This window comes from Siniperca chuatsi, linkage group LG21 (genome assembly GCF_020085105.1).
Source record: "Siniperca chuatsi isolate FFG_IHB_CAS linkage group LG21, ASM2008510v1, whole genome shotgun sequence".
NCBI lineage: Eukaryota > Metazoa > Chordata > Actinopteri > Centrarchiformes > Sinipercidae > Siniperca > Siniperca chuatsi.
The window spans coordinates 6,534,630-6,555,584 of record NC_058062.1 but is presented as its reverse complement, the minus strand read 5'-3'; the positions used below and the strand labels follow the sequence as shown (position 1 = coordinate 6,555,584).

General features: G+C 41.0%; 1 protein-coding gene across 2 annotated transcripts; it reads left to right on the top strand.

Annotated features, from left to right (window-relative positions):
• Positions 1 to 33: 33 nt before the first annotated feature.
• Positions 34 to 19,239, top strand: znf652 (zinc finger protein 652). Of its 2 annotated transcripts, none has more exons than XM_044181458.1 (6): positions 34 to 180; positions 5,324 to 6,875; positions 10,300 to 10,447; positions 11,035 to 11,150; positions 13,465 to 13,609; positions 15,694 to 19,239. In XM_044181458.1, the coding sequence occupies exons 2-6, from the start codon at positions 5,847 to 5,849 to the stop codon at positions 16,314 to 16,316; spliced, it is 2,061 nt and encodes a 686-aa protein (XP_044037393.1). In that variant the 5' UTR covers positions 34 to 180; positions 5,324 to 5,846; the 3' UTR covers positions 16,317 to 19,239. The 2 variants fall into 2 exon arrangements, with proteins under 2 accessions (XP_044037393.1, XP_044037394.1); XM_044181459.1 differs by having other exon boundaries at positions 52 to 370.
• The last annotated feature ends 1,716 nt before the right edge of the window (positions 19,240 to 20,955 follow it).

Below are 20,955 nucleotides of genomic sequence, written 5' to 3'. Positions count from 1 at the left end.
GTGCGCGCGTGCTGTGCCCTGTCCGGTTTGGAGGGGAGACGAAAAGAATCCAGACCCAGACACGCTACCGCGCGCCTGCCCAGACGGCGGCCTGAAAGCCTGGGATGTGCGCGGGACGGCGGTGGTACGCGCGAGAGCTTGGCCGGGCCACGTAGCGGGGCTGAAGACACCGGTGCGCAGGTATCTCCGCAGCCCATAACGCATATCGACATATAAACTCAAACATTTTGCACAAAAAGATCATTGGCACCCTTTCTAAATGCACATCCGCGAATGTAGAGGGAGAGCGAGTGAGATAAGTGCGCGTGCATCCCTGAATCTGTGCAACTCTGATTGCACGAACGCAAGAGGGAGGTCGATCTCGACGGAGGTAAGCCAGCAAACCGACAACAGAATGTTGCTTTATAACTTAATTTTATGCACTAACATGTATGACAAGCATGGCAACCGCTGGGAAAAGCACACGCAGGTCGCCGGTAGCCGGTGGCGGAGCTACAGTGAGAATTGCTCATGAGCTCAGCTAGCACTGACTTTGTGACAGTGTCGAGTTGAGTGGGTTTGTCAGTACAGCAGTCGGGGTTTTGTTAGGAAAGCGGCGCTTTTCATCTTGCACGACAAGAAAGATACGTTGATAACAAAGCATGACATCGGCTTTTCATCTAGCTTCATGTGGGTCCTATAACTGTCACACTTTCCCCGTCAGAGTGCAGTATCGAAATTAAGTGTAACGTTAATGCTAAACATCTGACGTTGATGCTAGCTTTAAGCTAACTAGCCCCAATCTGGGCGGGTTTGGGTTAAAAAAAGTGAAAGTACTTTATGGGCTGTTATCTAATGCATGTCAGCAAACACTAGCCTTTAGATGATATAGCATGTGCAAGGTAATAAGATTGTTCTTGAGGCTGAGTAACATTAACTACACTAAAATATCTAATGGCTGCACCTTGAGCTAATGTAGCCAAGTTAGCTTGTCATGTGTGTGCAGGTTAATACCTATGGAGTACTGCTAGCTAGCTAAGTAGCCTAAGTTGGCCAGGCCTGCACAGTGTTACTGCTGTTCGGTGTACAATGTTGCCTTTTTGTTTTAACTCTTTCTTTGCTTCATACACACTGCAACGTTAACTCCAAGTCTTGTAGGTGAAAAGAGTGCCCTCAGCAAGATGTAGCTCTATAAAACCAGAAAGTAACTACTGCACTATATCTCGTCATATTTCCCAAAATTATGTATGATATTGGTTTCGTACTTTGTAACCTCGTTTGCTAGAAATCGTAAGCTTGTTTGACTCAATCCTTCCGTTTGTATTTCAATTATGTGCCGGTATTTATTTATTTTTTTACAGTCAAACTCGGATTTTAAAAAGAACCATGTTGATCGTTTCCATGTTGTCTTTCTCTATTTAGAATAGAGATACCCCAGTAGTAAACATCAGTGGACTGCTGTCAGGCTTGACAGTGTCTCTCTGTGCAGTGATGAGAATAAAGGAACTTGGTATGGCTGAGATAATACTTTTCTGTGATACCTCAGATGATTTATACCAGACCAAAAATACTAGGCACTGCTCTGTGACCCGATTATGGGCTTTAGGGCCAAATACCTACAGCGGCATGGAGCACCCCTGCAGTGCACCACACAGTGAGCTGGTTAAGGTCTTATGAGTTTGGACAGAGTGAGGAATGTGAACCCTCACACGGTCCTCTACAAGCTGCAAAAGGGAAAGCTCATTAAAGTCTAGACTTGGAAGGGAGCATGGATTTTGAGGAGCACTGCTGCATAATAAGAGGTAAATGTGACATATTTTGACTGCTTCAGAGGTCTCATCTGCGTTACTGTCACAAGCCAAGCACTTGCGAACACTTGCACCATTTAATGCTGTTGGTTAAGTGTTGTATAGTGCCATTGCAGTAAAGCTCCCATCCTGTCATTCAAATCTTAAACCACTGTAGCATCTATCCGGTATATGACTGGCTTTGTGGCTTACCCTATGTGAAATGAGTTTTGGTTTCTCATCATGTCTCAAGCATGATTGAGGAAGGCTATATTATTGTTGAATAAACTTTTATTTCTGGGCAAGTTTCGTTGAGCATTAGTAATGCTTTGGATTACTTAAATGGGCTGTCAGACAGACATTCATTTATGCACTTTTCTCTTTTTTGCATCAGGGTGGAAAGTTCATCTTTTGAAAGCTATCCAAACTAAAAAAGGCAGTCACGTATGATCATCATTCCAATAGGTTTAACCTCCCAATCTGACAAGGTGATTGTGTTGACTAATTACCAGTGATATTGAGAAGTCTACGCTCTACTTGATTCCCACATCAAAGGACTGTATTATTTCGCTGTGAGTGAAACTCTGAAATGACTCATCAATGATAATGATAAACGGGTAGAAGGATTTTGCTCAATATGGGTTACATAACCACACTTTGTGTTTTGTTTATTTACACGTGTTTTTTTATTTTATAGTTTTCAGCAGTGAATTTAGCAGTTTTGATTAGTTTTTAGTAATTTTGAATGGTGAATTAAATTATATCTTTAGTTGGCTGTTGTATACACTTTCAACCCCATAAACATTTATTTTAAACATGCATGTACTTAAGAGAGATTGGAACCAGCTGATTGCATGTTAAGTCATGTTCAGGCAGTGGTTTCTCATGCAATTTATATTCCTCTGTCATCCAGACGCAGGATAATCTATTAGGCTTTGTGTCTAAGACAGCCATGTGAGTTGAGTTTCTCTGTCAGTGCAGAGCTCGCCCTCCCCCTGTGGTCTTAATGCTCTCAGAGCTGCTGTCCAATTCTCAGAAAGGATCAGAGTCAACATGCACAGGAAGACAGGTGTGTCTGTGTGGATTGACAAATTCTACATAAATGGCTTTCACTTTCTGTAGAACATAGGTTCATGTACAGATGGGGGACAAATTAAAGGAAAAACCTGAATAAAAGAGTGGAGAAACATATCAAATGCAGATGATTCCGTGCACCCGGGCTCAATGAATGGTTTGGTCACCAGATCTTAACCCAGTTTCACACCTATGGAAGATTTTGGACTAACGTGTAAGACAATGCTCCCCATCACCACAAGACAACATTGATGTAATATAAACTTTCATTTTCAAATCTATTTAGGGATGTCTGTGACTGTCTCTGATGTTATATATCCTTTTGTTATATCTGGCTATGTTTGTTTTTCTTTCTATCTGCTGCACTCATGTCTCTCTTGCAAAAGAAGTCTTGATCTCAATGAGATTACCTGATTAAACAAAGGTTGTATATATAAATGAGGGAATATCTTGTGGAGGACTGGTGTTCATCCCTTTCAGTAGAGTTCCACAGACTTGGCAAGAAGCACTGAAGCTGTTCAGGAGGCTCATGGTGGCCTGACTCCATACTAAGACACTTCATGTTGGTTTTTCCTTTTTAATTTGTCACCCATCTATATGTTTGGCTTTAATAAAAACCTAACAGCACACATCATTTAGTTCCATTTACATCTGCCTTCATTCATGCATGCTTTTTATTACAGTCTACCGAGATGAAGTGACAGGACGAACAGGAAAATAATTTTGGGGTTTACCAAGAGAGATTATAGCAATTAATTGAGAATCAGTTTGACCAGAACTTAAGTTCAGATTGAATACAGAGATACAGAGAGCATCTGATCAAAAAATTGATCAGTGAACAAAGTTGAAAAATGTTAAAGTCCTTGTAAGTCTTCAGACCCTAACCTCCTTTTTTGAGCTTTCAAATGTGGATCTGTCATTTGGAATTATTCTGGTTTTATTACTGATGACTTCAAGCAAGTGCAGCTTCTGTTCAGTTTGAATCATGGTTGGTATTGAACCCTCAATAATAAGTAGTTTGGACTGTAATAAAAGTAACTCACCACAAATGAAAACATCACTTATTAGATGACAAATATTGCTCTGGAAAAAGCAGAAGTGGGGAAAAAAAAGATGCTTTTTGCTAATTGTGACCGATAATTGTGATCGCAATTGTCAAAAATAATCAGAATGATCATGTTTGCTGTGATTACGTAGTTCCAAACTCATGTCACTTATGATCCCCTCCTTTACACACTCTCGCAAACCTTTCGTGTTAATCATGACTGTAAATTAAAGACTAGAACAAAGTACCCTTCATGAGTCCGGTGGGGGTTTGTTTGAATATGAAAGTCCCTCTTGTCCTATTTATGTTTTCTTTGTAGACGGTGGAGCGTTGCGTCTTAAAAGAAATAAAGCATAAGACATTTGTGAAGACACAGCAGAGGATGTATGCTGTCTCCAAGAAAGGAAATGTCTTTTTTTGTTTCTTGCTCAGGGAGGTTTTCTAGTTAACAAACCGCCCTGGTGCACACTCATTATGGCAGGTAGGGTGTAAGGTTGTTCGAGGTCAACCAACTGTCGGCCCGGGACACCCCAGCATAGATGTACGAAAAAGTCAAGAACATACAAACGCCATAAAAGCAAGGAGTCTTTTTCATCTTTAACTGGCATAAACATACTGTAGGTTTCAAACTGTGCAGTGCTTTGGCTTCATTGAAAAGTTGAAATACAGTTTCCTGTGGTTGTATTTGCAACACAAGCTCCTGAGCTGTGGTTACACGCAGTTCTCTAACAGTCAATGGGAGGTGTGTGTGCAAGTTGCTGTGTGTTGCTTAAAAAAAAATAGACAGACTTTTATTTAATCAGTGCTTTGCCATCAAGTTGGTGTGGGTTTGTGTTTTTGCAAATTGCTCATCATTTTTGTTAATTGTACCAAATGTTATACTGGAAAGATATAAAACATAACTATGATCTAGTGAAGTTTTTGACTGGTGCAGTTATTATTATTGTTTAAGATTCAGATTGTAGGTGATGTACAATGATTGCATCTATGTTTACATAGTCCATTGCAATACATATTTAGCTATGAACATCTCATATTTTCTATGCATAATACTTCTCAGTGGGTAATAATGGTGTTTTGTTGTATTTCAGTTGTAAATATGCTCTTGAATTAACAAGATGTATTATGGTGTTTAACTTTAGAAAGCAAACCATCTCTGCATTATATTTTGTAGTGAGGTGTTTCAGTTGTGGCCTGGAAATATTTAGAATACTCCGCTTTTGAAATTGAATCCGCTCTTCATTTGTGGAGGCTGTGGTTTTGATTCACACACACACAACACTGAAACATTTGTGGGCAAATGTAGCGCTCATTGTTGAAAACTTGACAATATGTCTGTTGTTTCAGTTCACAGACTCTAGTGACACAGGACAGCAGAAGAGCACCTTTTCTAATCTCCTCTATATTGCTTCCTTTTTTTTTCTGTCTTATCTCATAGGTAATGCACTGTAAATGGCTCTTCAAGCAATACACAGAAGTCCTTACAGCAGTTCTATGCCTGGCATTCAGCTCATCTTTACCTGCTCTGCAGTTTGAAGACACTGGCACCCTGCAGGGCAGCAGCGTTCAGTGAAACTGAATCTGGCAGCTGCCTAAACCTCACATAATAACCCGAGAGGAATTTAGCTTCAAATGTTCGGCATCAAAGATACTGAACCTTTGATTTTGCAGTCTGATGTTTAAGTATATGGAACAAAACTTGGAACAGATTGTATGTCTTTCCAACTGCATTTCCTACCTTGGACAGCATGGATGCTCTTTTTGAATCAGGTTGACTATCTGTCACATCCCCTCCTTCCTGTCTCTTCAGTAGAAGGAGGGTGGGGGATTGGTGGCGTCCCCTGCCCCTCCTTGTAGGCCTACTTGAGACTTGAGTTGTCAACTTAGGCACCATAGCGGTTACTCTTTTCTATTGCTTTGTGCTCCTACCAACTCCATCCCACCATTCCCTGTCCTTCTTCATGAAATCCTGCAAGAGCCTCAAGGAAGAGGTTTCCGTCCCTAGCCTTGGCGGGATGTCACAGGAGGAAGGACGCAGGGCGCCGGTGTCCCAGTCCTATTTTCACTCTCCTAACCCAGATCTGGACCTGACAGGAAAGCTTTATAAGAGGGAGGTTGGTGGTAAGCCTTATTCTGTGTTAGTGGACAATAAAATGGCAGCGAAGACATCCATGGGAGATCAGAACATTGGTCAGTTGCCTTCTCAACATGTGACTCCACAGCAACATCAGCAGTATTTCAGAGAGGGAGGAGCAGGGCAGGAGATGGGGACGCAGGGTTCCCAGGCTGGCAACGACGGCACCTCTGACGATACTGAAGACGATGACGACGATGAGGAAGAAGAGGATGAGGATGGGGAGGATGAGGGCTTCAAGCGTGAGCAGATCATTGTCGAGGTTAATCTGAACAACCAGACACTTCATGTATCCAAGGGGGACAACAAAACTGGAACCACAGCAGAAGACTCTGACAGAGCTGGCAGCGACGACGATGATGATGATGATGACGACGAAGAGGAGGAAGAGGAGGAGGACAGCCCAGATGAAGAAGAGGAGGAAGATGACGAGGAAGATGAGATTGAGAGTCGGAGAACGAGGTCAAAGAGGGCCCGTCGGGGTGCTAGTAGCACAGCAGCTCCCAGCCAGCCACGGAGGAAAAGCCTCAGAACAGCTCTGAGCACTTCCACTCCTGGAATGACCACCAGGGGTCGGCGGAAGCACATAGAGCCTCCAAAGAGCAAGCGCAGGTCAGCTCGATCAGCCCCATCGTCTGCCGGTACTACGACGACAGGAGGTAAAGCGGAGGTGGAGGAGAAGGAAATGCTGGCGTGTGAAAAGTGCCCCAGAGTGTTTAACACACGCTGGTACCTGGAGAAGCACATGAATGTCACACACAGGCGAATGCAGATTTGCGACAAGTGTGGCAAAAAGTTTGTCCTGGAGAGTGAGCTGGCCTTACACCAGCAGACTGACTGTGAGAAGAACATCCAGGTAAAGCATACCTCTCCAGTCTCATATCATATCTCTGTAACTACTTTTGCAAATTCACATTTTATTGGCAGAGGAGTGCATTTTCAGGGTTCACCATATTATTTGAAAACATCTTTATTAGGGATGAGGATCGACACCCGGTTCTAAATTTCCCAAAACCCAAAAATCAAGAAGGTCCAAGCTTATCGATACCGCTATCAAGACTAGCGGGTCCTATAATGTAACGTTATGTTTCAAGAGTCGTGTCATTTAAAATCAAATCACTGGTGCACAAACATCGATTGTCTGATAAAGTTTTTGAATTAAATTGAAATGCCTGCCAACCGCCCTTGAACTAAACGCCCTTGTTCATTTCATTTCTCATTTGGTCAATTGCTTGCGTGCTAGAATGGCTGAATGTGCAAAGCAGTCTAAGGCTTGGCTACATTTCAGTAAAGCCAAATATAAGGAGGAAGCGAAAGGCTTCTGAGTTAATTTCTAATGTTCTAAGTTAATTTCTTGTAAGGGGGGAACACAACGTCAATGCTAAAGCACCTCAATGTTGCGCATCAGTTAAAACCAAAATGCTGTACCTGCGACTGTCTTCAAGTCAGAACACCGCCAACTCCGGCTGCTTTTGCAGGACATTCCTCCTCCTCCTCCACCCACGGTATGCATGGTGCACGCATCCCAACTTCCCCCAACTAGCAACTCCAGTTCATTGACAATAATAATCCAATTGATAATAATCCAAAAATATGTGATCTCTTAAAATGACAGTACAGACATTAACCAACACTTTAGTGTGAAAACGAAATACTTATTGAAACAAAAGTGTTTCTTCGATATTCAGCACATTTTACCAAATTAAAAATGTGTCACTTGCCTTCTGTCTTATAGAAGAACATTTGGAGGGTCTAGTAATGATTTGTGTTTAATGATAGGCCAAAATATGTTTAACATTCACCACTTAATTCATTTAGATGGTGGTCAGCTCAAGCTCACCACATCTTTGTTGGAAAAAATTTGTTGGACATTTATTGCTGCTGATATATGATTTTACTATTCCCATAGTTACACGTTATGTTGAAGGGGTCCTTTCCTTTTCAAATAAATGCACAGCATCAGACGTGTTTATTGAATTGTCACACAGTCACAGACTCACAGTTAACCAATAAAAGCAATACCAGTTCTGTAAAGAATTTATTGTCGTTTCGTTTTTCCACCAAATTAATACAAAAGAATCAATAGTGATATCGATAAAAATTTGGATTTGCAGTCTCGAAAATAGTATGAATAAAAATGAACGATCCCCATCCCTAATCTTTATATACCTTGATAAATTTAGCAGCTGCCCAGAATAATTTACTTTTAGATTTATTGTGGGTGCTTTGATGCATTAACCTGCTGTTCAAGCGTAGCATTTTTTTTGCCCAGTACAGTCAAGTGAAACATATAGCTGTTGTATTTCCTGTTATATGTGGTTCATAAAAGCAGTAATTTAAGCTGAAAAACAGAAAGCATAATCATTTTAACACTGAAAAATGGAAGCAGACGGTAACATTCTGACACAGACCTTTTCAAACTACTAACATGTAGAAGAAATGTTTAAAAAATATGTTATCTGCTGTCATTGATTGTATCATTAGTGGGTTCAGTTTCGTTTTGGTTCTCTAAAAATGAAAAAAATATTCAGGATCAATACCCAAGGGTCTTATGGCTGTTTTTGAATAGCTTAATTTAGCCCCGTTTTGATGAACTTGATTTGCATCTTTCGTTAGTTTGTTAAAGTGTTTTCACCTTTCCCAGCTGGTTAAACCAGCTGAAACCATGCCTAGCTGTGAATAAATTAGTTTAGCTTTATAGAGCGGAAAAATAGCATTTATTAATGCAGAACCTGTTAATGTACTTTTTCTATCCAGGAGGCAACCCTCAAATGAAATGCTTTCTGCTTTCTGTAAGATGTAATGTTTCAGATGTGTATTATTGACACACTAAAGTCTTCCAGTCCCGATAACACACTTGACTCGTGTATAACAATTTGTGGACTCAAAGCTCTGAAATGTCAATGTCAAAGTATAACTTTTGCCACAGCTACATTCTGTCAGTCAGTGATACTTGTAACAGCAACAACAAATCAAAACAGAGGTATAATTGTCAGTCTTTGTTATAATATTCACTCCTTATCTGTAAAGCAAAGAATACTGCAAATAGAGCAGGCTTACTAATAGGTGTGCATTTAATCTTAAGTGAAGTCAAGTCACTTATTAAGCAAGTCAAATGCTCGACTATTGACACACTGACTTGCAAATATTACATTAATACAGTGTCCAAATTAATCATCCCCTTGGACATATTCATGGTTTATTAATAACAGTGGATGTGATAAGCATTTTTTACACTGATCAACAGAAAAAGATAAACTGATCTAAATTAAGTGCTGATGTAGCAAACAATAACCCATTGCAGAAGTATCCACCCTCTTTTACTCTGTCACACCAAAACCATCACTGGTGTAGCCAAGTGTTTTGTTTTTTTGTTTATTTTTAGAATCTACTTAAGTTGAACAGAGAGAGAGCCTGTATTGAATCAAATTGTGAAAATTATTAGGTTCAGCACACCTGTATCTGGTATGTCTGACAACTGCTTAGTCAATTTCTTGGTCAAAAGTATACCATGAAGACAAAGAATCATACAAAAACAAATCTGAAAAGAACAAATCAAGGGTGGGATACAAGAATGAATATCCCTCAGGGTTCAGTGAGGTTATTTTAAAATGAGTTTTTAAAAAATGAGGCAAAATGTGGCAGCTCAGAAGGAGCTCCAGGGTTCATTGCTGAGATGGGAGACACAACTGTTTCCTTGGTGCTTCACCAGTTTTATGGTAGTGGAAAAGAGAGAGACACTGTTGGGGAAAACAAATCTCACATGATAGCTTGGCTAGGGTTTGCCAGAAGGCATGTGGGAGATACTAAAACAAAGTGGAAGTCTCTTTGATATGATTAGACCAAAGTATGCTTTCAGGCCATCATATTAAATGCTTTGATTTTGGTGTCTTTATATATTGGTGGCTGCATGACACTGTGGGGATGCTTCTCTGCAGTAGGCCCTACAGTCTGCAAGAGACTAAATTTATTTTCCAGCAAGACAACAACCCCAAACACAGAGCTAAGCTAGACAGGAATGGCTTCAAAACAACAACAACAATGTTGACATTTTGTAGTGGCCAAGTCAGTCTAAACTTCAATATAGTCAAATTTGTGCAGTTCAGGAAATTAGACTCATTGTGATTTTTCCCCAGTAGAGGGAGCTGGAGTACAATGAAACAATTTTGGTAAATATGAACTATCTCATGGCCATCAGGTTTTGCTGCTCTGATATTTATCAGCAACAATAAGCTTAATCTTAATGGTTTTTTTTTTTTCTACTTGTACGTGTCCTTTAGTGTGTCTCCTGCAACAAGTCTTTTAAGAAGCTGTGGTCACTGCATGAGCACATTAAGATTGTGCACGGCTATGCAGAAAAGAAGTTCTCATGTGAAATCTGTGAGAAGAAGTTCTACACTATGGCTCATGTCCGTAAGCACATGGTTGGTAAGTGGAGGCCTTTTTTTCCACAGTTCCTATTTTGCTGCATCGCTGCAATATCCCATACGGGAGGTGTGAGCCACCACACGGCTGTCAGCTCAATATGACTGAGCCACAACATAATGATTTATATTATAGATATTTTTCATGATGCATCTTGTGACTTTACACTTACCATTTTTTCTTTTGAGGGTGCTTATGTGGCAATTTTTTTGTAGGATCATCAGATGCATTTTCTTTAATTTTACATGGACAGAGCTGAGCTTAATGGAGTTAATACTGTGTGTTTTGAAGTTGGTAAAAATAACACTAATTTAGTATGACGGTGTAGTCCCTCATTCGCCCAGGAGTGTTCCATCGTAAAAAAGGTTTCAGTCGTAGTCATTTGGACACTGTTTTCAGAATCAAGACGAGAATGACTTCCGGATGGGAGCCGAAACGTCTTGATTCTGAAAAGTGTCCAGATGACTACGACTGAAACTAATTTAGTATGTTATCTCTGATTGTGTAGCTATCCTATCCTATTTGAAACCTCGTCAGGTGTATGCAGTTGTCTCAATATTGTTTTCCCTTCTCTCTTCCCCCAAACCCAGCTCACACTAAGGACATGCCATTTACCTGTGAGACATGTGGGAAGTCATTTAAACGCAGCATGTCTTTAAAAGTTCACTCGCTCCAGCATTCTGGAGAGAAGCCCTTCCGATGTGAGGTAAGGTACACACATTGTGGCATTGTATTCTGATAAAATTCAGATTGGGTCTAGAGACCTAGTTGAGATAGATTGCAATTCACAACAGTATCATAATGTGTCTCACCTGCATCCAGAGTGACTGCTCGTGATCAGGTTTTGGCTTTTTACTCACATTGATTGTATCTGGCCAATGCTACACAGACAAAATACACGTTTGTGCTAGGCCATACAGCTAGAGAACAGGATTGCCTCACCTGGGACATGGACTGAAAAACCTCCAAGGCAAAACCGCTAACTAACAGTGTTTGGGAGGTTTGTTGTGCTGTATGCAAATTGTCCTTCAATGTGATCACAGACACATTTGTGTCCAGTCTGCTATACAGTGTGAATATGGTACATAACATCCCTGACAATATGGTACATAACATCCCTGACAATTGGCTTTAAAAGTCAGAGTTTAATCTGTATTTGTAAAAAAGTATCACCCTTTCACATGCTGCTGCTGTTGAAATATGTGTTGCCAGGTGAAAGATCATTCATGTAACATAGAAAACAAGTCTTTTCAACATGACCGTTCCCAACCAGACACTATGCATTTTCTAAGCAGCCTAAATTCCACAGTTGAATGACGAGTTTGGTTTAATTTACTCTCCTGCTTAAAACACTCTTGAACAAATATGTGAGAACCTATAAAATGTTGACATACTTGAGTGACGGTAGCATGCATTAAATATTGTTTGTCATAAACACACACACACACACACACCTAAATGTCATCATCTTTCTTGCTTGTCCTTTTGTAATGCATTTATTTTGAGCTGATTTATGTGAGAGTAGTTGGCTGTTGGCTGAGTGGAGTGACTGAAGGTTACAGTTTTGATGAGTTTGCCCTTGTGTGCCTCAAAAGGAGCCTCAAGGTAGTTTTCACTCATTAGTTTGAGCAGAGGACCATCTGTGCCATGTGGTTTGTGAACAACCCAAAATAATCAGTTATATTCAGTTGACGTCTTTTAGAGGGGAACCGTCCTCCTGTGTTTTGAACATTCATTGGACAGTTATGTCATATGAGCTATACAGAGAAGCTCAAGTCAAACCATGTCAAATATTAGCAAACCACACATGTTCACCGATTCACAAATATTAGCAAACCACACATGTTCACCAATTCACAGGAACATAAGATAAATGTAGAACTAAATGTTCAGTGTTTTGGGGCTTTAACTGACATCTCTTATGGATGCATTTTGTCATGCTGTGTGTCAGGATTTCCAAGCTTATTTCTGCTCAACAGAGTTAGTTACAGTTGATTATCTTAACCCTGCCCCGACTTGTTAATTCAGAGGAAATTGACAGATGGGGGGCTTTACTCCCACCTGAGGCCTTTTAATGTCCAACCACTTGAATGGACAGCACACGAGGGAAATGTGTGTATGGGTGGAGCTGCCCTAATTAAATGTATGAAGTCATCCTACACTGTACCGTGTGATTACATGCTTATTAAGGGTGTAAGTAATGTATAGGCCGTTCTCCTCAGTGGGCTTACTCTGTAGTGCCGTATGGAAACTGCTAGATTTTTTTCCCCACAGACATTTATTTAGCCAGGTGGTGCCAGTGATATTATAAATATCTCACTTGAGGAAAAGACCTTACCAAGAAAGCCTTATAATGCAAACATACAGTGTGGTTGCATGCACCCAAATAATCAGGTTATTGTTGGCTTGCTGCAGTAACTTAATTTCTTAAACAGCATGTACAGAAAAATGAGAAACCTGCTTCCATTATCAGGTTAAGGGATTAAGACAAATCTTGTTGACACAGCTAGACGTATGGAGAAACCTGATTTTGTTTGCCATGTTATATAGTACTTATCCTGGGCTGGGCTCCCTCATGCAAAATAATTAAATTCAATAGTTAAGTCTGACTAAAACTTAAACATGTATTTGAAATGTGTTCCTCGCTTTCCTGCCTAACCGGACATGTCCCAGTAACCTGGTTTCTTATGTGCATGCAGAAGTAAAAGTAGTCTATGTACAGTAGCTACAGAACTGCAGTGCATCTGTAAATAAGATCACATAACTTAAGGTCAACTTAATGCTCAAAAGAAACAGGAAAATAAATAATATTGTGAGTCTCCCTTCATGATTGTTTTAAACATTTAAACATTTAAGGTTAAAACCATTTTCAGTAACTTAGCAAGTATAGAAAGAGGAGTATGTGAAGGATTCAGAGTTTTTGTGTGTGTCTGCACATACGTGAGTGTTTTTGTGTCCATGCCTGTGTACTGACCTGGTGTGTGCATGTTACCTGAACGCCTCTGTTGTCTCTGCTGTAGAACTGTGACGAGCGGTTCCAATACAAGTACCAGCTGCGCTCCCACATGAGCATTCACATCGGACACAAGCAGTTCATGTGCCAATGGTGTGGCAAAGACTTCAACATGAAACAGTATTTTGATGAGCACATGAAAACACACACAGGTGAGAAATGACAAAATGATGAAAGTTTTGGCTCTCTAAGTGCACCCATCTTGTAAATTGACCAACTGACAGTGTTCTTAGGATCTGTTGTTATGGTCCTTTTTGACCCCAGGAACTTCTTCAGGAACCTTTTGTGAGAAGTGAGGAACTTAATCTGCTCTTTGACTGCAGGAACCTACTTCTAGTTTTAAATCCCCTTTCAACTGCAGAAACTGAGAAACTTTGTTGGAAAATATGAACTTAACCCATGTAGCGACTAGAGGGACCTAGGTTTAAATATAGTTCCCGGACTATTGTTCCTGCCCAATAAGACATTCCTGTTCAAGAGATTGTAGTTTCCAATGTAGTCTCCAGTAAACGTGACAAACTGGTCAAACACAAGCCTCACGACTGATACAACTTGCATACAGAAATCATTCAGAATATAAACAAGCTCTGGCCGTCACTAGTATAGATGTAAGGACTTGGAAATGTAATGTTATTCACATTTAAAGTTATCTGGCCAACTTTCCAGTCTAAAAAAAGAGCATGATAACAGAAAGTGAGGGTATAAGAAAAATTCACTAAGTATTTCAGTTATATACTGGCTAAAACAGAAAAATAACTAGAAGCACTCAGCAGAGCCTTACTACGTTGGAGACAGACGTCTCGCCTTTCTGGCAGTCTGCCCTTCCATCTCTGCACATCTCCTTTCCTGCATCTACAGTATTTAAATATCACACAGACATGTCAACAGTAAATTACAAAGACAGACATGATGACTCAGCTGTTGTGGTGTTGGCGTTTTGTAATCTTTTATCAGTATACTTTGCTTGATCTTCACAGTTCTTCAGTTACATGTGAATAGAAATGCAAAAAGTGCCTAAAGGACTTTTTGTTATTAATTTAGGTCCTCACTCTTATTTTATTGAAAAAAGCCATACATTTTTTGTAGTTATCAGATGTTGTGTTTTTTTCTGCCTGTTGCAAATCTAAATACAGATACTTTAGAAATTTTGAAATGAAAACTTTGCCAAACAACAATGTTCCTGGGCTCAGTCAGCCAGCCAGTCACCATACACTCTCTAAAAAAGGAAAGACATGGGATGTTTCCAAGATGAACATTATAGTGGTAAGAGCAGGAGACTTCGCCCAGTTTTTGTAATGAGAGGGATGTTTTACATCAAAGAGCCTTGCATATATTGCGGCTTATAATGACTACCCAGACACATGCTGTGTTACACCCCTCTGATTTTTCTGTCCCTGCTGCATTGCTATTTCAAAGACCAAACTGAGCAGTGCAGCTTGTACGTCCTTTACTCTTTTTCTCCAGCCATGCCTGTCGTGGGTGGACACACTGCTCTCAGTTGGCCCTCACGGTTCTATTTGTGATGTGTAATTATGCTACCCTCTCCTCTCCCTGCCGCTAGCAACAAATTTAGCCTCCTGCAGGAGGAGACACACCCAGTCATGCCCTGTAATAGGCAGCTCACATGTTAAACACAAACTCCCAAAATGTGGTTCACTGCACTCAGATTTTTCATGATTTCTTGTGAGTTACAGAAGACAAGCACATTAGCTGTCACCTTTTGATATTCAGTTGGTTTGGAGGGGCTTCACACATAACATGCCAGAATAAGGCATTTAGAGAGCCCTTCAGCAGCCAGTTAAGAGATGGCTGTGTGGGTGGTAGCAGGCACATTTAGTGGCTCCATGGAGGGAGGTTAATGAACGCTGCATTCCAACGGAGCTGCTACTGTTCACTTTCACATCTCCTCTCCTCAAAGTGTGAATTGTAATAGCTTCCTGCAGAGTGGGTGGGTTGACAGCAAAGGCCCTCAATTCAAGATGGCGACTTATTAGCATTTGTAAAAGGGAACAGTTGCTCTCTTTAGAGAGAAATGTTTAAAGGAGAGAAAAGTTAACTTGTTTGGAGAGCTTTAATCACTTGATGATTTGATGAATTTTGTAACCATCAAATTTGACAACAAAGGATTTGACTGATGCATCAGATTATCTTCTCTGTATCAATTAACAAAAAGATTGTAGCTATACAGTCTCTGTCTTCCTCACACATCAGTATTTTATTTTCTGAATCTGTGCAGGAGAGAAGCCTTTCATTTGTGAGATTTGTGGGAAGAGCTTCACCAGCCGGCCCAACATGAAGCGCCACCGCCGCACCCACACTGGGGAGAAGCCCTATCCCTGCGAGGTGTGCGGCCAGCGCTTCCGCTTCTCCAATATGCTCAAAGCACACAAAGAGAAGTGTTTCCGAGTCACCAGCCCTGTGGTTCTGCAGACCAGCGGTCCACCTGTACCTGTCCGCATCTTTGCCAACACCTTCTCTTCCTCTTCCTCCACCTCTAGTCCCGGCCCCTCAGCTGCCTCCCCGGCCACCACCTCAGCACCCCTGGGCCTCAGCCCAACAGGAGGGCCCATGCCTCCACGAGGCCCTGTGGGACACACATTCTCCCACGTACAGCTCCACTCAACCCCCTCTCACCATCATCCGCACCCCCAGACAACCCAGCAACACCTCTCAAACACGCCCCAACATGCCCCACCTCACCCCCACCACCACCTGGCCGTACCCCCAGTCTCCCACCTGCCCCCACCCCCGGCCCTTTTCAAGAGTGAGCCCTTAAACCACTGTGGGCACGAAGACAGCGGCTACCTGCACCACATGGCTCCCCCTGACAAGGGCCCTGGAGCCCCACAGCACCACTGAACTGTGCTTCAGCTCTGCAGGCCCACACCAAACTGCGCCTTGTTCCTCCTCTTCTCATAGTCCTGCCTCAGTCTCTCAGTTGCTAGGCCCCTGATGTAAGGGTGCTCCTCTAAAGCAGATTTAAATTAGTCAAGCTAAACATACACACCTGTGTATGTGATTCAGACTGATACACCCTCAGTGCGCACATTATTTAAGTAAGACCCCTACTTAAATACCCCGGTAAGATTTTACAAAATTTTCTTAGGAAATCTACACAGTGATCTCTGTGTGAGTTCTCTATCTGTACATTGATGGGTGTAAAGTATCTCCTTTTCATCAAAAGCTGCTCATGGATGTCTCCGTATGTATTACCTGGGCTTCATGGATCATCAAAGATCAGTGTCGCTGAACTTTCCTCTTTTATGTCTAGTAGACTTGGTTGCACATTGGTCAGGACTTTTGCTTTCTGTGCAGGTCCTCCCCATAGCAATACTCAGCCTGCCCTCCTAGTTGTACTGCAGAGCCTCGGCCCCCACAGAAATGTTTGATGAATGTTGTAATGTGGAATGTAATGTAATGTGGTTCTGCCTGAGCATTTCTCTGTCCTGATGCTAAGACTTTCTGTCAGAATGGCAACAGCAGTAGTGCAAGACACAGTGCCATAGGTTACAGTAAGAAGGCGGGGAGGAATTTTTGTAAAAGGACATGGGGGGGGGGGTTTGTAAATGGTTAGTTGAATCTAGACATAGTCTAGATTCATGTCATGGTTAAATGGTGCTTTCCAATCCAGTACATAAAATATTTCTTAATTTTGATTTTCCATTTGATTTTCAGAAGTGTAATATTACAAAATAGCAATGTATTGTGTCATAAGAACATGTCTTGCCAGCCTGGTTTTTCTACAATGGATTTGAGGTTTGATTAGATATTTTGTGATGAAGAAACTCAAGTTATGCAGGACACGCCGTAGGCACATACACCCTCACACTTACTCAAGCACACACACCTAAAGACACAGACCGTATGGGCACTGATTTACTTACCTTGATCAGTGCAACCTCAGCTTTCAGTACTGTTGGTCAACAGATGCTTTTAGATAACAGATGACTGTCAAATACTGCCACTGTGAGGGGCCAGACACATGGCCCCATCAGGATTTACCCCACCTCCCTTCGCTGCTGTCGAAATGATACGGGTTACCATGTTAAAGGTCATTTGACACACACAGTATACACACCTGGGACCTTTTTCATTACAGTTCTTAACAGGCAATTATGCATATTCCTCTCAGTCTATATTCCACAGTTTGGTGTGGGGCGTTGTTGTAATGTAAAGGTTTGTTTTTTGACGTTCATTGTACTGACATACTTTGATCCACACAGGCAAACGCGTGTCTAAACCTGTTGAATGTTGCCTACACAGAATGATGGCTGATGAGTCATTCCTATGTTTGTTTGTTTTTTGTTTTTTTTATGTTCTCTGATAATTTGCTCAGTTTTAAGCTAATGATTGGTTCTGCAGTGTAGATATAATGTTGTTAGCTCATGATAGGAAATGTCAGGATAAAAGGCAGTGGTCATACAACTTATAATACTTGGAATTCTTGTATAGATAAGCATACATGTGATCAAGTCAACGCAAGAAATTACATTTATTAATGTAATGACCGATGGTGCGAATGTTGTTTGTTTAAAAGAAGCATAAATCGGTGGCATGAATTTGGATTGCCTGGTTGTTGCTTCACCCAGTCTGATGGCTGTCAGATGTGTGTTTAGGAGCGTGTGTGTGTGTGTGAGAACTAGAGAGAGAGAGAGTGTGTGTGTGTGCATGCGCATCTCTACCAGTCTGTCGGGTTGTTCCCAGTGCTCTTGTACCAAAAGCTGCTTTTACAGAGTGTGCCCCAATATATGTGTATTTGGGGATAACAGAGATGAACAATAGCAGTAAATTTTAACATGATCCTCTTTCTGCCTCTCTAATGGAATTTATTCTGAGTGGTTAAGCTCAGAAAGACGCCCCTTTTTTTTGATTTGAGACCTGCAATTATCCTGCCATTTCTGTGGGTCTTAATACAGCTGCATTATTTGCTTATCATCTTGCCCCCTCGGGTTCACTGCTGTGCTTCAGCATTTTGCAGTATGGATCTTTGTCTTTTTATTTTATTTAATTTTTTTTGCCTTTTTCATTTGTATGTTTTCTCTGCACTTTACTGCTGCGTGGGTGAGGGGAAGGGAGGGACTGACAATGCATTGTGGAACAGAGTGCAGTTATGGCTGCATGGGAAAGGGTGGAGGTGATTACTTTGAGTGGATGTTTTTAGGCAAGGAAAAGGAGGAGAATCCTGGATGGAGGCGAGTAGTGTGGAAGGGACCATAGCAAACGAAGGACATTTCTTTTAGTATGTGCATAAATTTAATTTTCTATTTTTTTCAAAGGAAATACACTTTTGCTCCAATATGGACTTCCCCTCAAAGTGAAAGCGATGTTCCTCCTGCTTTGGCGACTTTACACTGGCCCCTCCAAGCTGTCTGAAATACATTCTTCTGTTATGTATGTTCATGGAGTTCTTCTCTCTGTCATTTCCTGTTTTGTCTTTCAATTTGCCGAATGATTCTCCTCCTCCTTTCTTTGTTATATAGAATGCACTTTCTACTAAAATTCTTGGCTAGTTAAGAAAAAATAACATTGTATGTTCTTCAAAGATGTTTTAAAAAATCAATATACTTTCCCCCTTTGTATTTTTAACCACTTAATGTAGCATTGCATATTTTATTATTGTATCTGGTACAAAATGTGCAGCTTTATAATGTCCTGGTTTGTCCCTTTTTTTTGTATATTATCTGGAGATTGGGGAGAAGTGAAAAAGTTGGGCCTTTTTTGATAATGTACATTTAACTGACCGCTAACTTTGAGAAGTAAAAACAAGTAGCCATGATTAGCACATATTTGTGTGCCTCTTCTTATCTTCAAATGCTGTGAGTTTACCATGAACCGTTACCTAAACAAGGACCGATAATTAAGCATGAAAGGTAGAAAAATAAGGGATTGTGCACAACATGTTCCTGATAGCAGGTCAATCGGTTCAGTTTCAACTTTCACACTAAGCTTTGCTGAAAAGCTAAGCTGACTGTTGCAACTGCACTTGACTTGATTTGCTTGAGTGCTATTATTTTACTATTTTAGGGTCACTGGGTTCTTGGCGTAACGCCTGTAATCAAACATCTGCTGCTGGCTCCACATGACACTGAAGGATTTTTTGCTTTTCAAAGCTTTTATTTCATGTGTAAAAACTTTTAGCAAGTTGTTTTAAATAGTTTGTTTGCAGGGATTCTCCAGGTTAGGTAACATACAGCTTCGGTCAGATTTTCATCTAAACCCATATCATAACTTTAGATGAGCAGTTGCATATGGACAAAGTTAAATATCAGACTCAGGAGTGAAAACAGGACATGTGCGTCTCCTTTCCCAGATATGTTCCTTCAACTCAACCAGCTTGATTCATCCATTAACAGAGTGTCCCTCTTCTAATAGGCACATTAAGACATCTACTGTTGCTAGAATACCTTCTAAAATATGTGCCCTCTATCACTATAGGTGGTTTTTAAGTGGCGCACCAATGAGTCACATAATCCTATAAGGTAGCTGAACGGGCCGATGGGTAGAGAAAAGTGTGAGTGACTCACTGATGGTGAGTGGGTGGTCAGGTACCGAGGCTCACTTCAGGAGCAAAAGAGATAATAACACACCGTCTGTACATCTCCATCCCCATTTGGGTTTGAAAATAGTCCGCCACCCCAGCTGTTAGTCATTACGCCTTGTGGTGTAGAGGAGGGAGGAGGCTGTGTCTGTCAGCAGGCAGATAAGGAGAGGGGGGCTTCACGCCGTGTTTTTCAGGCGTGTTCGCTGCTCTGAAAGTTGCTGTGCGGTTCATTAATCACTGTATTTTCAAGGTTTTATCTAGACCACTGTCTTGTGGAGAAACAAGCAGCCAACATAAACTCCCTCTCTGCGATGCTAATGTTTCACTGTAGGTAATACATGGAAACACCACATTGTTTCAGATTTGAAATGAATTACTTTTGATATACTTAATTTGTTTTATTCCCGTCAGCCTCTCAGATGTGATACTTTATCTCCATGTCCTGTGTCTCCCTAACAAAACAGGTGAGATCAAGCACAGCTTCAGAGCAGAATCAGTGTTTTTCCACTGTGCTTACTGTCACACTGACCCAAATCCTTAATCTGTTGAAGGAAGGTCATTTAAACCATTAATGTAGTTTGTTAGGACAGTAATAAGCACTTAAAACTATGTGAAATACATGTTTACACGTCTTTAATTCACTGTTTGGAGTAGCAGGAAATCTATTGCATCAGGCCAACTAAACAGTATCATTGGTTGGGATTATTCAAATATTTTCATGTGACTGCCCAAAGATTACTGCCATGCACCTTGTTTTCCCAGACACCGGGCTCTGGACAAAATTAGCAGATTTTACTTGGGTATTTTCTGAGCTTTTCCAACCAGAAGTGTTTATTCTCCCCAGGTCTTTGTAAATGCTCCTCTGAAAAGTGTGTGAGTACAGTGTGTATATGAGTGTGTGATCTGGCTTGAGACAGATCATTAACTGTAGAAGTGAGGCAAGAACAAATATTGACA

Coding starts and splice junctions, on each gene's coding strand:
- znf652 (XM_044181458.1), top strand. CDS start 5,847: ATGAAATCCTGCAAGAGCCTCAAGGAAGAGGTTTCCGTCCCTAGCCTT. Junction 10,448..11,034: donor TGTCCGTAAGCACATGGTTG/GTAAGTGGAGGC, acceptor CCCCAAACCCAG/CTCACACTAAGGACATGCCA. Junction 11,151..13,464: donor AGAAGCCCTTCCGATGTGAG/GTAAGGTACACA, acceptor TCTCTGCTGTAG/AACTGTGACGAGCGGTTCCA.